Below are 13,010 nucleotides of genomic sequence, written 5' to 3'. Positions count from 1 at the left end.
TACAGAGGGCGCACCAGTCATGAGGGACCGCCCTCTCAGTTTTTGCTCTGATTCCATCTGCTGGAAGGAGGACATAACCCACGGTCTGGACTGATCCTGGTACATACAGGGAACAACTGTTGGATCCACGCAAACTGGCTCGGAGCATAAAGCTACTGCAGACCACCACCTGAATGCCCAGGGCGGAGTCCTCAAAAATTCTCTTTAAGAGCACCTCCAACTTCCTGTCTTGAAGATCCGTCAAGGCTGCAGCTCCAGTGACTGGGATCGTAGTCCTCTTTGTGACCGCCGACAGCGAAGTGTCCACACCTTGGGAGACCTGAGGAGCTCCATGACCTCCACAGGCAACGAATATAACTTCTCCGTCGTCCGCCCCACTCTGAGGCCGGCATTGGGAACATCCCACTCTCGAGTCATCAGTTGTTGGAGCATGGGATGAAGAGGAACAGTCCGGGCAGGACCCCACAACCCAGCTAAGACTGGATCCACCAGCCCTGAAGCAGGCACCTCTGGGGGGAAGGTCCACTCCGAGCTCCGCCAAGACCCACGGAATAAGTGGTCTAATTCCCCCTTGTGAAACAGGCGGACCACCTTAGGGTCATCGCCTTCTAAAGGAGCAGACTTCCCAAGGTCCTCATCCAGATCCCCACCAGCGGGGGGTGGAGGAGCCAGGGACACATCCACCGAGCCCTCTCCTGAGTGGTCCGAGACAGAGACTCCCACCCCAGGCAGGGAGGAGCTCCTGAGCTTCGCTACTCTCAAAGCCCCTGGGGTCCTGAGATCTCGATACTTTACTTGGGGGACCCACAGGGCCGCCCCTGCACAGCAAGATCCCTCTGATGAGCTTGTGTGGCCAGAAAAGCCCTGTGCATAAGGAGGACAAAGTCTAGGGAGAAGTCCTCAACACTGTCCCCCCGGCGGAGAAGGATCAAGATCACCGCCCGAGTCCTCTCTGGGCCGCTCCCGCAGGTCTTCCAGACTGCCGAGGACAGGAGAGAGTGTAGGAGGGAGCTCTCCTCCCCCTAAAGCTCTGACCTCTGCCGTGGCAAAAGTTTCCAAGATGGCTGCCATTCCCGCGCTTAGCAGGAATGGATCAGCCTGCCGTTTCCGAGACTCCGGAAGGCACCTAAGACAGAGGCCAGTGCGGGAGAGCCGGAAATCGGACTCCCCGCAGGCCATGCACACAGGGTTATAAACTCCCGCAGGCAGCGCAGCGTCTAACCCTGGCGAAAGGCTGAGTTCCCAGAAGAAGGCTCGGCCTATATAAAAAAAATGTTTTTCCCCCCAGCCGACCGGGACTGAGGGGGAGGGACCGGACTACTGGTATCACCCCTAAAGCCTTACCGTGTAGGAGCCTGCGGGATCACCAACCCCCGCTCCTATATTGCCTGCTACCAGTGGGGATAGACTCCCTGAGACCTGCCGACCCCCTGCTCGATCTGCAGAGCTCCTCCGCTCTTTTTTTTTTTTTTTAAACAAACTTTACACTCTGCTAAAGCCCTTTTTAAAAGTTATCCTCTATTCTCTTCTTTTTTTTTTTTTAATTAGCCTATACCTAAGCCTAGAGTGTAGACCGCAGGTTTTGCACCTCCTCCATCTGCTGGAGACAGAGAAATACTGTGCACATGCAAGCAGCACACCAGGTTAAGAGGGGGTGCTTTACAAGTTTTTCTCTGTCTCCATCTGCTGGAAGGGAGGCAAAAGCCAGTAGTCTGGACTGATCTGGGTAAGTACAGGGAACTTGCTACTGTAAAGTTAAAAAAAAAAATTAAATTAAATTAATGGAAAGCATACCTGCAGCCCAATTCCCGCTCCCTTCTAAAATTTCATATATTGCCTTGCTGGGCCATGTACTTCCCAAAACCCTCCTAAATATGAAAAAATTGTTGTGGGGTCCAATCAGACTGCCCACCCCCCACACAGTTCACCCACCCACAACCTCTATGTCCTAGAACCCTCACCATCCCCCTAATCCTAAAAACTCCGGCCAGAAGCGAGGTATGCACTTACCCATCCTCAACGCTGGAAGCTTATGTTTCAGTCAGAAGCAGCTTTGGTAGCCCCGGGCACGGTTAAATGAATACTTTGCTTCTGGCTAGGATTTTTAGGGCTGGGGTGGGAATGTGTTCAGCCTGATTATGATTTAAAAACAAATCCAAGGAAGAGAGTTAGGGTGGGCCAACTTGAGAATGCTGTGACATTTTTTTCACATTTAGGGTGGCTTTGGGGCGGATGGGGTGTATGGCCCAGTAGGGCCATTATGAAATTTAGAGGTGGGGAGGGGATAGAGAAGCAGGCTACAGGCCTACTTTCCTTTTTTTAAACTTGCAGTACTACTTAACCAGATATCTTCAAAGATACCTGGTTAAGTCGCAAGTTATCCAGCCACACAAGGCTGGATAACTTTAAAACCTATCCACTTATAGTCAAACATAACCCTCAAAAGCTTGTCACAGATCTATTAAGTTATTCCAATAAAAAGATCCTACCTAAACCTGTCTGTTGACCCTTAATTCCACTAATTTAGAAAGACAAAAAAGAATTCATATACAAAAACTACTTACTTTGAAATATCATTGTTCAGAAACAAGATCTCTAACAAAGGTCCATCCAGCTTAGGATTATCCACAGACAGTCCACTAAAAACACACAGTAAACAAATTATTATACTTGCTTTTTGTTTAGCCTAGTAATAAAGCAGATATATTTCATCAAACTAGAAATCTGCATAGCCATCAAATAAAATATGCTTAGTGATTATTTACACCTAGCAGCATTAAAACAATTTTACAACACATCCTCTTTATAAAAATGTTTTAAGTTTCTATATTTCTATCATTTTTTTTCCATTTTCATTATTGCAGATGACACCATGTGATGTCCCTTCTTACTCCATTCATATCAACAGGTGACATCTCAAACTGATCTGCAATCACAAAAGCATTGGGAAATATATGCACCAATATCAAAGCAGTACACAAATACAAAAACATTTTGTGCATTACATTCCTCTGAAAATGTGACCATAGAGCATGGTCCTCTGCTTGCCCCTGTTAGTATACCTTGGTCGAGTCAAAATGTTCAGTTTTTCTTCTCGGAGTTCTTGATGTTAACTATTGTTAAGGAATAATAATTAGTTAATTTAAATGCAAAAAAAAAGAAAGCTAACAGTTATAGGACAAAGCTTTAAATCCTTTTTAGTGTGTTTCATTATAAAAATACACAGGGTCATAAACTCAATAGGAAGTCACTTTGCACCTGACAAGATTATATTTAAAAACATTTCAAAATTGAGTGCAGATGTATTCATATTTTAATTTTTGAGAAAACGCCAAATCCTATTGTGAAAGCCATTATGTGTTAGAGAAGACGACTTTCAAGGGAAATATCTGCAATCTGAATAAAAGTAACTGTAAGACAGGATTAAGAGGTGAGGTGAAATATTACTATTTCAAGAATTTTTCTCTCTTACTGTACCGATCTTAACAGTGTCCTTTTAAGCTTGTTCTTGTTGGGTAAAAATATTTTCAGGCATTTCTTAACACCACCACAGTGAAGCAATGAAATTCTCATCTCACGGACAAAAATACAGTAGTAAACCTCATGGTCCTATTTTCAAATCAGTTTCTGGTCAACTATTTAAAGGAAAGTTTTTAAGCAATGAAAAAGGGTATATAAAACTGTCTCTGAGCTTACGCAACCTAAAAGTTAATTTTTAAAAGTGTGCGCACATATACTGAAAACACCGTAACAGACATAAAAGGGGGACGAATTAGCACAAGCCTTCACGATTAGTGCGACTACTCAAACATAAGAACATAAGATATGCCATACTGGGTCAGACCAAGGGTTCTTCAAATCCAGTATTCTGTTTCCAATGGTGGCCAATCCAAGTCACAAGTACCCAAACATTAAATAAATCACAAGCTACTATTACTTATTAATTACCATCATAGCAGTTTATCGATTTTTCCTCTAGGAACTTATCCAAACCTTTTTTAAACCCAGTTACACCAACTGCTGTAACCACACATCCTCTGGCAATGAATTCCAGAGCTTAACTATGTGCTGAGTGAAAACGAATTTTCTTCGATTTGTTTTAAATGAGCTACTTGCTAACTTCATGGAGGGCCCCCTGGTCCTTCTATTATCTGAGAGAGTAAATAAGCAATTTACATTAACTTGTTCAAGTCCTTTCATGATTTTGTAGACTTCTATCTTATCCCCACTTCTCCAAACTGAACAGCCCTAAATTATTTAGCCTTTCCTCATAGGACAGCCGTTCCATGCCCCTTATCATTTTGGTCGTCCTTCTCTGCACTTTCTCCGGTGCAGCTATATCCTTTTTGAGATGCAGTGACAGAACTGCACACAGTATTCAAGGTGCAGTCTCACCATGGAACGATATAGAGGCATTATGATATCCTCTGTTTTATTTGCTATTCCCGACCTAATAATTCCTAACATTCTGTTTGCTTTTTTGATTGCAGTAGCACACTGGGTAAACAAATTCAATGTATTATCCACTATGACGCCTAGATCTCTTTCCTGGGTGGTAATTCCTAAGATAGAACTTAACATTATGTAACTACAGCAAGGGTTTTTTTTCCCCTATATGCATCACTTTGCACTTGTTCATGTTAAATTTCATCTACCATTTGGAAGCCCAATCTTCCAGTCTCGCAAGGTCCTCCTGCAATTCATCACAATCCGCTTGAGATTTAACTGCTCTGCATAATTTTGTGTCATCCGCAACTCTGATCACCTCACTCATTGTACCCCTTTCCAAATCATTTATAAATATATTAAAAAGCACCAGTCGAAGTACAGATCCCTGAGGCACTCCACTGTTTACCTTTTTGCGGTGTGAAAATTGTGCTAATTCACCCCATGTTGTGTCTAATTTTTAAACTAAGTGCCTGATTTACTGTTCTCCCATGAGAAAAGGAAAAAAAATCTTTAATAAAGCCGGCCTTAAATATTTGCATGGTAGTTTTAGTGTAAAAAACACAAACTACTTTTATGCATGCACATATATAAAGCTGGGCAATACAAATCCCCCACAGAAACACTTACGTTTTCGATTTGGTTTTATTTAAAAAAAAAACCAAACAAAAAACTCTCTCAATTCTCCAGTGCAACATTTTTTTAATTTCTACAATTTGAAAATAAGCCTCCATCCGTAAACCAAGCCACTTTAAAAGTAACTACTACTACATGTGTAAAGACAAGCTAAGGGTATAAACGGTTACAATACAGTATGCTGTTACTGGCCGTGCAGTATAAACACGGAAGCTAGGAATCGGCCACTGCCAATAGGAAGAGCCACGAAAGAACCGAAACCGAGGCGGAAGACGAGCGCTGAAGAAACGAAACCTTAAACCGTGGGTCCAGTCAACAGATAGCCAGCAGGCTCCAGAGAGTGAAACACAGCCGGAGGTGGTAACGGAGAAGCATGCCCGCCGCAACCAATAACCCATCAGGCGGCCCTATTTGATTCGCGGCCCGACACACACGCACGCGAAGGATATTCTCTGCTTTCAGCTGCATGATGGTCTCCTCGCACTGCCGAAGCCTCTCAAGCAGCTCCTCCGAAGCCCCCGCCGACTCGTCCCCCTCCTCTTCTTCCTCGAAACGGATGTGCACGGGTTGTGGGGCAGTGGCGCTGTCGTCCAGCTGCTCGAAGAGCTCGCTGTCCCCGAAGTCCACCCCCGCCATCTTCCTAGCCCCTCCAGAGGCACGCAGAGACGCCCGGGGGCAGGGGGCAAAGGTGAAAGGCGGAGGCTGCGTGTGACGTCACGTACTGGTGAGCGCGTCCCCGGGTCACGTTTCTGCGCAACGATGACGTACGGAGAGAAGGACGAACAGCCTCACTTTCACAATTGTCGCACACCTGATTACATCATTTTGCCTCGCCCAGTATTTAAACTCTGATTCCGTCGCGAAAAAGGTAGGAGATTTGCTTTTTTTTCCCCTTTGTTGTTTTGATGTACGATTTTTTATTATTTCCCACTAACAGGACGGTGATTGCTTTGTCGTGTTAGTCTAATAAATTTTTTTTTTTAATTTACCTTTATGTTCGTGCAAGTTAAAGGAAGAAAATTTACAGAGGTAGTGGTTGTGGTTTTTTTTTTTTTTTACGGTTCTGCTATGATGGAAAGCCAGGAAGGACCCACTCTTAAGTGAGGATAGCTGTGGGCCTGATGTTTTAAGGTGAAAGACATTTCTTTTTACAAGTACGGAAAATGTCATAATGCCTCTGTATCGCTCCATGGTGAGACCGCACCTTGAATACTGTGTACAATTCTGGTCGCCGCATCTCAAAAAAGATATAATTGCGATGGAGAAGGTACAGAGAAGGGCAACCAAAATGATAAGGGGAATGGAACAGCTCCCTATGAGGAAAGACTAAAGAGGTTAGGGACGTTTTCAGCTTGGAGAAGAGACGACTGAGGGGGGATATGATAGAGGTGTTTAAAATTATGAGAGGTCTAGAACGGGTAGATGTGAATCTGTTATTACTCTTTCAGATAATAGAAAGACTAGGGGGCAACTCCATGAAGTTAGCATGGGGCACATTTAAACTAATCGGAGAAAGTTCTTTTTTACTCAACGCACAATTAAACTCTGGAATTTGTTGCCAGAGGATGTGGTTAGTGCAGTTAGTATAGCTGTGTTTAAAAAAGGATTGGATAAGTTCTTGGAGGAGAAGTCCATTACCTGCTATTACGTTCATTTAGAGAATAGCCACTGCCATTAGCAATGGTAACATGGAATAGACTTAGTTTTTGGGTACTTGCCAGGTTCTTATGGCCTGGATTGGCCACTGTTGGAAACAGGATGCTGGGCTTGATGGACCCTTGGTCTGACCCAGTATGGCATTTTCTTATCTTCTTAAATGCAGGTTGGGGGGGGGGGGGGGTGTTAGTATTTGGAATCGTGCTTGAAATATAACTACAAATGATGCAAAATGCATTAGGGACAGGATGTTTTAAATCCACGCTAGACCTAACATCTCCCTGTAGATTAGAACAGCAATAATGCACCCACATTAATCCGCACAAAGTTACACCTGCCTTAGGGCATGCACTCAAAGCGTAACAACCCTACCTGTAAAAAGGCAATACTACAAATATTAAAGCAGGCCTTAACCAATACATCTCCAACTAGGAAAACAGAACAAGCCCAGCTGCTATAGATCTCCACACCAATACTTTTAAACGAATAAATGTTTGAAAACAGCTGCTGAACAGAACATCTAACAAATAAAAATTCTCCAAACACCAATAAAATATTTCAAAACAGCAAACACATTACATAATATCCAATAATTAAAATGGCAGTCACTCAAGAAAAATGAACTTAAAGACCTACCTTTAATTACCCTTGCCAGGAGCTATCCTACTCCTTTCCTTTGCAGGCCAGTAGCACGCAATAGAAGCAGCAGTGGCTGCTGAAGCTCTGTTCTCACAGTCCTCTTCCTTAGAGGCCACAACCAGTCTCTGTCTCTCTTCACACCCTCGGGACCAGTTTTTGTCTCTCAAACATCATTCATCTCTCCAACTGGTCTGTCAATCACACATAGCCACTCAGTCATTGACATGTTCTATCTCACACACAGGCGCTTAATCACACACATGTTCTCTTTCTCTCTCACTTATACATTGGCTAGCCCTTTGAGCACAAAGGGTAGCTGCAGCAGCCTTCTCCAACCTCCACGGCCCAAGAAAGAAGAATCCTATTGTCCTTGGGGGGGCTAATGCTGCTGTCTCCCTTGCTGATAGCTGGCTCCTTCATTTTTTGCTCCAGACTGGGCTGCTGCCTATACTACCACTACTTTTCAATGCAGCATGGCCTTTTCTTCCTGCCTGCCCTGCTGCACATCACTTCCACTTCCTGGTCATTGTGCAGTTTCCAGCATCAATGAATACTGCTGCTGTTCCTGTCGAGCTGGGTTTGAACATTGATAGCCTGCATGGCAAAAGCAGCAGTGGAAGAATGTCTGCCTCTTACTTGGTGAAGGAAGGTGAGGAGAAGAGCAACAAGAGACCAGGTAGCATGCAACACACTGGTGAGAATCACTGCTGTAGAAAGTAGGTCACTTGGCAGTGTGGGGGGAAATTGTCAAGATACATATAATCAAAGAGCTGGATGCTAGCCAGTCCCTATTTCTACACCGATAGAATTTGCAAACTATGGTGCTATATATAAGAACATGCCATACTGGGTCAGACTAAGGGTCCATCAAGCCCAGCATCCTGTTTCCAACAGTGGCCAATCCAGGCCATAAGAACCTGGCAAGTACCCAAAAACTGTCTACTCCATGTAACTGTTGCTAGTAATAGCAGTGGCTATTTTCTAAGTCAACTTAATTAATAGCAGGTAATGGACTTCTCCCCCAAGAACTTATCTAATCCTTTTTTTAAACACAGCTATACTAACTGCACTAACCACATCCTCTGGCAACAAATTCCAGAGTGTAAGTGTGCGTTGAGTGAAAAATAACTTTCTCTGATTAGTTTTAAATGTGCCACATGCTAACTTCATGGAGTGCCCCCTACGCTATTATCTGAAAGAGTAAATAACCAATTCACATCTACCTGTTCTAGACCTCTCATGATTTTAAACACCTCTATCATATCCCCCCTCATCCGTCTCTTCTCCAAGCTGAAAAGTCCTAACCTCTTTAGTCTTTCCTCAGAGGAGCTGTTCCATTCCCCTTATCATTTTGGTCGCCCTTCTCTGTATCTTCTCCATCGCAATTATATCTTTTTTGATATGTGGCGACCAGAATTGTACACAGTATTCAAGGTGCGGTCTCACCATGGAGCGATACAGAGGCATTGACATTTTCCATTTTATTCACCATTCCCTTTCTAATAATTCCCAACATTGTTTGCTTTTTTGACTGCCACAGCACACTGAACCGACAATTTCAATGTGTTATCCACTATGACGCCTAGATCTTTCTTGGGTGATAGCACCTAATATGGAACCTAACATTTTGTAACTATAGCATGGGTTATTTTTCCCTATATGCATCACCTTGTACTTATCCACAATAAATTTCATCTGCCATTTTGATGCCCAATTTTCCAGTCTCACAAGGTCTTCCTGCAATTTATCACAATCCGCTTGTGATTTAACTACGCTGAACCATTTTGTATCATCATCTGCAAATTTGATTACCTCACTTGTCATATTTCTTTCCAGATCATTTATAAATATATTGAAAAGTAAGGGTCCCAATACAGATCCCTGAGGCACTCCACTGCCCACTCCCTTCCACTGAGAAAATTGTCCATTTAATCCTACTCTCTGTTTCCTGTCTTTTAGCCAGTTTGCAATCCACGAAAGGACATCGCCACCTATCCCATTACTTTTTTTTACTTTTTCTAGAAGCCTTGCATGAGGAACTTTGTCAAACGCCTTCTGAAAATCCGCGTACACTACATCTACTGGTTCACCTTTATCCACATGTTTATTAACTCCTTCAAAAATATGAAGCAGACTTGTGAGGCAAGACTTGCCTGACTTTGTTCCATTAAATCATGTCTTTCTATGTGTTTTGTGATTTTGATGTTTAGAACACTTTCCACTATTTTTCCTGGCACTGAAGTCAGGCTAACTGGTCTGTAGTTTCCCAGTTTGCCCCTGGAGCCATTTTTAAATATTGCGGTTACATTTGCTATTCTCCAGTCTTCAGGTACAATGGATGATTTTAATGATAGGTTACAAATTTTTACTAATAGGTCTGAAATTTCATTTGTTGTATTCCTTCAGAACTCTGGGGTGTATACCATCCGGTCCAGCTGAGTTACTACTCTTCAGTTTGTCAATCAGGCCTACCACATCTTCTAGGTTTACAGTGATTTGGTTCAGTCCATCTGAATCATTACCCATGAAAACCATCCAGTACAGATACCTCCCCAACATCCTCTTCAGTAAACACTGAAGCAAAGAAATCATTTAATCTTTCCATGATGGCCTTATCTTCTCTAAGTGCCCCTTTAACCCCTCGATCATCTAACGGTCCAACTGACTCCCTCACATGCTTTCTGCTTCGGATATATTTTAAAAAGTTTTTACTGTGAGTTTTTGCCTCTACGGCCAACTTCTTTCAAATTCTCTCTTAGCCTGTCTTATCAATGTCTTACATTTAACTTGCCAACACTTAAGCATTATCCTATTTTCTTCTGTTGGATCCTTCTTCCACTTTTTGAATGAAGATCTTTTGGCTAAAATAGCTTCTTTCACCTCCCCTTTTAACCATGCCGGTAATCGTTTTGCCTTCTTTCCACCTTTTTTAATGTGTGGAATACATCTGGCCTGTGCTTCTAGAATGGTATTTTTTAACAATGACCCCGCCTCTTGCACACTTTTTACTTTTGTAGTTGCTCCTTTCAGTGTTTTTTTTAAAATAATTTTTCTCATTTTATCAAAGTTTTCATTCTGAAAGTTTAGCACGAGAGCTGTGGATTTGCTTACTGTCCCCCTTCCAGTCATTAATTCAAATTTGATCATATTATGATCACTATTGCCAAGTGGCCCCACCACCATTACCTCTCTCACCAAATCCTGTTCTCTACTGAGAATTAGATCTAAAATTGCTCCCTCTTGTCTGTTCCTGAACTAATTGCTCCATAAAAATTGCATTTATTCCATCCAGGAACTTTATATCTCTAGCATGAGCCGATGATACATTTACCCAGTCAATATTGGGGTAATTGAAGTCTCTCATTATTACTGCACTATCAATTTGGGTAGCTTCCCTAATTTCTCTTAGCATTTCACTGTCCGTCTCACCATTTTGACCAGGTGGACGGTAGTATACTCTTATCACTATAAGTCTTCCCCAACACACAAGGGATTTCTACCCATAAAGATTCAATTGTGCATTAGTACTCATGCAGGATTTTTATCCTTGGTTGGACCTCTTTGCCATCCTGGACATAAAGCGCCACAACCGCTCCTCCCAGGTGCTCCGTGCTGTCATTGCGATTATAGTTTGTACCTGGTATGCGACTGTCCACATTGGCTATCCTCCTTCCACCATGTCTCTGAGATATCAATTAAGTCTGTCTGTCATTCACTGCTATACATCTAATTCTCCCATCTTACTTCTTCCCAGAGGGGGGATTTTAAATTCCAATCCTGAAGGGCTGCAAGAAGATATGGAAATCAAGCTTTATGCAATAGAAATTCAGCATTATTTGCAGTTAGTGGCTCTAGTTCATGGTCTTTTAGGTGTGTGTTGTATTGAAAATCAGATCTGTGCGCAGCCTTAAAGGGTCGGCCTTTAAAATTTCAACATTGGCCACTAGAAAATTAAACCAAAGCAAACATTCTAAATTATCATGCAGCAGTACTGATGCAGGCAGGTAAAAAGTTCATAGCTGTATAAATATAGACATAAAAGCAGTTGCCTAACACAATTTTATTAGGTATGATTGCCATCCAGGCCTGTTGCTGATTGAGCTGTGCTGACTTTTCTAGGATTTATGGTGGGAATCAGCTCAGCGGTAAGGGAAGAAAAAATGGAGACAGATTCCCTCCACACTGCTGCTTTCTGGGGGATGGAGTTTCACCTCTCCTTCTCCAAGAGCTGTGTGTACTGAAATTTTAAATCCAGTCTTGTAAAAGACTAAGGTACTGTCTTAAAATGAATTTAAGTGTCTGGTATTATCTTTGTAAAGTACATGTGATTTTAGAGGCTTTTCTTTTTTGTGTAAGCTATTACGTGGTGGATGCTTAATGGCGTTCTTGGTTCTCCATTCACAGGTGTCCCTATGTATATGAAATAGTCTTTTTACTGCTTGAGAAGGTTGTAAAGAACTGAAAAGCATGACGCTTGAACTTTCAACATTGCATTTTCCAGAGTGGAATGTTGGTAGGAGGAAGCTCAGATTTTTATATCTCTGCTCTCCTGTTTCCTTCCAACTTTGCCACCAGTATCAGGCTGAGGTAAGTTATATTAAAGGTGCTTCACTTGCTGATGTCTTCATAAGCTAAAGGTAGAAGATTTTACTTCTCAAACCTGAATATCACATATGTATTCAATTTTCATGCTAAATAGTGCAGTCAGGGAATAGGAAAACTGGTTCTTACCTGCTGATTTTCTTTCCTGGCATACCACGGATCGGTCCAGACTCCTGGGTTTTGCCTCCCTTCCAGTAGAGGAAGACAAAGAAAGCTTTACTGACACTGCCCTATAACCTGGAGTGCCACCTGCAGTCCCTCACGATTGACCTGTATCCAAGCCAAGATTAAACCTTTGCAACATTAATGCAAATACATTTCTACAAATGAGCAAGGGCAAAAAGATTGAACCTGATCATCCCTGTCTGTAATTCCACAATAGGAAAACAACTTAAAAACCTAAGCAGCTCTGCAGCCTATATAGAACCAAGACTCTAACCTAAACATGAGCGGGCTCTCCCCCAAACAAGGTGGGACTTGGGACAGCGGTGGTATTCCAGGAACAAAAATTAGCAGGTAAGAACCAGTTTTCCTTTCCTGGTCATAGCTGATCAGTCCAAACTCCGGGAATGTACCCAAGCTTCCCTAATTAGGGTGGGACTGTGAGAGTCCTGCTTGAAGAACATTTTTGCCAAAACCCTTGGTCTCTGGGTCTTGGACATCCAGCCAATGTCTGGGGAAAGCGTGCAACAACTCCCAAGTAGCCACCTGCCAAATTTCTTGGGGCGACACCAACTGGCAGCCCAAGAAGACGCCTGAGAGCGAACTAAATGAGTTCTCAATCCCTCTGGAACCGAACGCCACTTTCAGATATAAATTGAGCTTATGGCCTCTTTCAACCATCTTGCAATCATGGACTTTGATGCCTTCTGCCCGTTCCTAGGACCATTCCATAGCACAACAAAAAATGGTCAGACACCTTGAAACTATTGGTGACTTTGATAACGCAATAAAGCTCGCTTCACATCCAAACACCTTAAATCTTGAGTGTGCGGAAACGACACATCCAAATTTTGGAAAGGCAAGAAGCT

General features: G+C 42.8%; 2 protein-coding genes across 5 annotated transcripts in view; one reads left to right on the top strand and one right to left on the bottom strand.

Moving 5' to 3' along the window:
• ZCCHC8 (zinc finger CCHC-type containing 8) overlaps positions 1-5,748 on the bottom strand; it is a 59,814-nt gene extending 54,066 nt beyond the window's left edge. Inside the window, exons 1-3 of one of the 3 annotated variants that reach the window (XM_029619266.1) lie at positions 5,532-5,748; positions 3,063-3,108; positions 2,565-2,639 (exon numbers count right to left, since the gene is read on the bottom strand). In XM_029619266.1, coding sequence (XP_029475126.1) covers positions 2,565-2,639; positions 3,063-3,108; positions 5,532-5,718 — 308 coding nt within the window. In that variant the 5' untranslated portion in view covers positions 5,719-5,748. The other 2 variants (XM_029619265.1, XM_029619264.1) reach the window with 2 other exon arrangements.
• Positions 5,749-5,826: 78 nt separating this feature from the next.
• LOC115100635 overlaps positions 5,827-13,010 on the top strand; it is a 42,146-nt gene continuing 34,962 nt past the window's right edge. Inside the window, exons 1-2 of one of the 2 annotated variants that reach the window (XM_029619267.1) lie at positions 5,827-5,950; positions 11,782-11,964. In XM_029619267.1, coding sequence (XP_029475127.1) covers positions 11,845-11,964 — 120 coding nt within the window. In that variant the 5' untranslated portion in view covers positions 5,827-5,950; positions 11,782-11,844. Of the gene's footprint in view, positions 5,951-6,151; positions 6,214-11,781; positions 11,965-13,010 lie in introns of those variants that run through there. The other variant, XM_029619268.1, reaches the window with a different exon arrangement.

The sequence above is a fragment of the Rhinatrema bivittatum genome, chromosome 11, assembly GCF_901001135.1.
Source record: "Rhinatrema bivittatum chromosome 11, aRhiBiv1.1, whole genome shotgun sequence".
NCBI lineage: Eukaryota > Metazoa > Chordata > Amphibia > Gymnophiona > Rhinatrematidae > Rhinatrema > Rhinatrema bivittatum.
Note: the sequence above shows the minus strand (reverse complement) of the source record. Positions and strands in the feature narration are given on the sequence as shown.